The sequence below is a fragment of the Homarus americanus genome, unplaced genomic scaffold, assembly GCF_018991925.1.
Source record: "Homarus americanus isolate GMGI-L3 unplaced genomic scaffold, GMGI_Hamer_2.0 scaffold34360, whole genome shotgun sequence".
Classification (NCBI taxonomy): Eukaryota; Metazoa; Arthropoda; class Malacostraca; order Decapoda; family Nephropidae; genus Homarus; species Homarus americanus.
Window position 1 is genome coordinate 11,786,215 of NW_024739403.1, and position 3,908 is coordinate 11,790,122.

The following is a 3,908-nucleotide window of genomic DNA, read 5'->3' on the forward strand; positions in this document are numbered from 1 at the left end:
TCTTATGGGAGGCAGTTTGTTAACCGAGGCGTTCGTTAACCGAGGGACCACTGTATCGCAATGAAATAATATGTATTGTATAAAAACGGTAGTATAATTATTTTTGTAAGCTAAGCTATATTTAGCAAATTTATAATAAAACATTTGAATATAAAACAGGATATAGTTATATGCTTTTTCCTTTGTTTATCTTTATTATTAATTGATAATGAATTAAACATATTGGCAATTTGGTTGAATATGAATTTAAATGTTATATAACCAAACAACAAACCATGATGAAATACTGAACATGCTCACACTATTGATGAGGATTCTTACTCACATTACATACACATTAGACAAGTATAGACAACTCACTACATAGAAATGAATTGAGAAATAATTTACAAAATCTAAAATATATAAAATATCCATGAAAAAATAAACTCAATATTAGGTACATACCTCACAATGACAACAAAAGTAAAACAGAACTTGCATGTTAAAGAATACACTAATAAAGGCTATTTACAATATCTGTCCGCCTGGCATGACCTCCAGCCATCACATTGTAGGCAAAGCAATCTTTGCGACAGCGGTAAAGCTCGGCATCATCACCGCCAGGTCCTCTGATGGGGATGAGGGTACCATCAATGCAACCAATACAGCATGGCATGTTCACAATGACAGAGAACTCCTGCATGGCAGTAGTCTCCTCTGCTGGGGAAGGGAACCGAATGTATCGTGGTGCAATGGTGGTGATGGCACGGGTAACCCTCTTGATTGATCGACAAACGCTTGCCTGTGACATATCTGCCGAGTCCAACAGTCAGCTGCAAATCACCTGTTGCTAGGTAATAGAGTGCAACCAATAACTGCGTCTTGGTAAGATACGGAGACCTAGAAAAGTATTTGTACAAATTAGTTTTGGATAAATTATGGTGTGAAATTATGCACTGTTTTCTTTATACACAGAGAATGGATATATACCAGTCTCTTTAACATGGGCTGGTATTGCAGGCTGTAGGGCTGCAATTCACATATAATTTGAAGCAAAAATTTTAATAATTCTGCAATACCTAAATCAATATGACTGCTGTACATGTTTGGTCTGAACTGCTGTTATGTTCAATTACCTCTCCTGTTTCTGGAAGCTGGAAGATGGTGTCCAATTTCTTGTAACAAGGCTGTAACACACTGTTTTGATAGCCGATACCTCCGCATAAACTCGTCGTCGGTGAAAACCTTGAAGGATCCATCCGCTGCCGTCTATGGTTTCTGGCCACCCTCGCTTACTCCATGACATCCAAAACTTCTTGGACTTCATCCAAATATTCAACGAAATATTCCATGCTGAAAAAAAATTAAATAAATTCACCTACCTACTAAAAAAATAACTTGACCATAACGAAAACCATTAACCCCTCAACGAGAAGTAACCCCTTCACTATGAAGCAAGAGCTCTCTCTCCCCTAGACAAGTAAACTCATCTGGCATTAGTCAGAGTACCCAAAATAGTACAGTGATAACCAAGGACTTTGCATCATACTAAAGGGGTTAACTGTAGATTTTAGTGGGCTTTTTATTTTTTTGGGTACTTTCCGTGTAAGTTTGATGAGAATCATGCATATGGTCAGTTATTATTATTTTTTTTTATCCTCTTCGCCACTGATCGGCTCGTCAGCCGCTTGGGCGATCGGTCTCATCTCTGATTACTTTTCCTTTTCATTTATCTTCTTCACCAAAATATTGGCTCGCTAGCCGCCCTGGGCGATCAGTCACGTGTCTGTCACGCACCGTTGGCAAATACTGGGCATGCACCGGCTCCTGAATGTACCTGAACCCGCTCCAGTGTTAATTTCATCTAAAATCACAGCTAACATGACCCAACTGGAAACTGACTTAACTATCATGAAATAAAGTATACAGTACTGTCTTTCATATTTTAAAGGTTGGATAAAGGACAAATACACTTATGTTAATTTCAGGTTACAGTTAATTAGTCAAGTCTGACATATTACTGTTGTCATCATTAGAATGTATATCACATTTATTGAAGAATCATAAATTCATTATCTTTGAATATCCAAAAATTTTAATAAAAAAAAAAAACAATTAAAGGTAAAGGGAGTCTCTCCTCGACTTACGACAGTGTTCCGTCCCGACGACCAGGTCGTAATACCTGAAATATTGTTATTTAATATTATCATCAATGACTTCTTTTGGTATTAAACAATACAATTTGGTGCTAATTTTTTCCTCTTACATAAAGTAGCTTTAGTGTATAGGGTGAAACATCTATCATGAAGTGATTGTCATTTGAACTTTACGGAGTCTGAATTTGTAAAAAAAACACAACTAATGTTTTTTATCTACTCATAATCAATTTCGTAAAATGAATGTTTAGGTCATCCACCTACTTGGCATTTGAAAAAACATAATTTCAATGTCACCAAACCTAACCAAAGAAGCCGCAAGTCCAGAAAGCTGTGAGGGCAAACTTTTTCGGAGTGAGGGTTGTGAACTCTTGGAACAATCTGCCAGAGAGTGTTGTGACGGCACCGAGTGTGAGCTCTTTCAAGATATGACTTGACCAACACTAGAGCGGGTTAAGGTACATTCAGGAGCCGGTGCATGCCCAGTATTTGCCAACAGTGACAGAGACGTGACCAATCGCCGGGACGGGTAGTGAGCCGATCTTTTGGTGAAGAGGAAAAATGAAAAGGAAAAATGCTCATAGACGTGACCGATTGCCCAAGCGGCTAACGAGCCGATCAGTGGTGAAGAGGATAAAAGGAACTTAACTAATCTAACATAACCTAACTTAACTGGTAAAAATCGGTTAAGTTAAAATCATTAAATTCGCTGGATGGCCAAAAGATAATAATATCATCAATTCCATTTACTTTCGAAGGACTAATTCATTTTTGTTGAAATCATGGACATACAAAGCCAATTTATCTACATGTGATTCTACCACTGTCAATGGCAAAGTTAATTAATATCACCACTCCAACTGTTGGCCCAAACAAGTCGTAAAGTAGTTCTTTCTTGTAATACATTGAGTCACTAAGGGAATAAAAAAATATAACATGAATTTAAGTCACTGAATTTATCTTATGAGTAGCAAATTGTGGTTAAACTGATACACAAATGAAACATGCCTGGGAAGTACATAGCACTAGTTACCTGGCATATTTGGACTTATTAAAATATGAAATCCAGGCTAATAAGTAATTATACTTAGGAAATAATAATTTTGGTAGTGCTGGACGGTTATTAATTGCGCTCATTACGAAAATTGGGTCGATATTATTTCTGATAAAGGACATCCATTGACCATCACGGTTGGACCAATTTGGATTCACCTGGCATTGGTTACCCGGCATATTTGGACTTATTAAAATATGAAATTTATGCTACAAAGTATTTATACTAAGGAAATAATTATTTTGGTAGTGCTGGACTGTTATTCATTGCCCTCATTACGAAAATTAAGTCGATATTAATTCTGATAAAGGACGTCATTCACCATCCCAGAGGAAGCTGTTCTCTACCACTCTTAAAATAAACCATTTACGACTTTTTTTGGGGTTAATTTGATTTAAATACATTTCTACACATAAATTAGTTGTATTAGTTATCTTAAAGGCTTACCTTTTATGATGGTAAGGCGAATTTGGAGGATATAAACGGCGATGAGACAAGTAGAGGCTGGCGGCATTTTTCATACACAAACATAGACCGCTTTTAAAAAGAACAAAGCAATTCTGCATGTGCTGTTTTATATGGAGTATATCGTATAAAAAATAATTCCTTTGCAGATTTATACATTTTATGTGCATCCAAATCAATTTTCTTTATTTTGCTTTCAAAATTTCCCCAAGTTCCAATAACGAATAATACATAGGGCCAATTGCAAGATC

The 3,908-nt window shown here is 36.4% G+C and overlaps 1 protein-coding gene across 1 annotated transcript; it reads right to left on the minus strand.

The window, feature by feature from the left end:
• Positions 1-228: 228 nt before the first annotated feature.
• On the minus strand, positions 229-3,673 carry LOC121874672. The gene is made up of 3 exons (XM_042378904.1): positions 3,640-3,673; positions 1,119-1,335; positions 229-882 (listed from the first exon to the last, which is right to left on the minus strand). The coding sequence occupies exons 2-3, from the start codon at positions 1,307-1,309 to the stop codon at positions 633-635; spliced, it is 441 nt and encodes a 146-aa protein (XP_042234838.1). The 5' UTR covers positions 1,310-1,335; positions 3,640-3,673; the 3' UTR covers positions 229-632.
• Between the last annotated feature and the right edge of the window lie 235 nt (positions 3,674-3,908).

Coding starts and splice junctions, on each gene's coding strand:
- LOC121874672 (XM_042378904.1), bottom strand. CDS start 1,309: ATGAAGTCCAAGAAGTTTTGGATGTCATGGAGTAAGCGAGGGTGGCCA. Junction 883..1,118: donor AGCTTCCAGAAACAGGAGAG/GTAATTGAACAT, acceptor ATACTTTTCTAG/GTCTCCGTATCTTACCAAGA.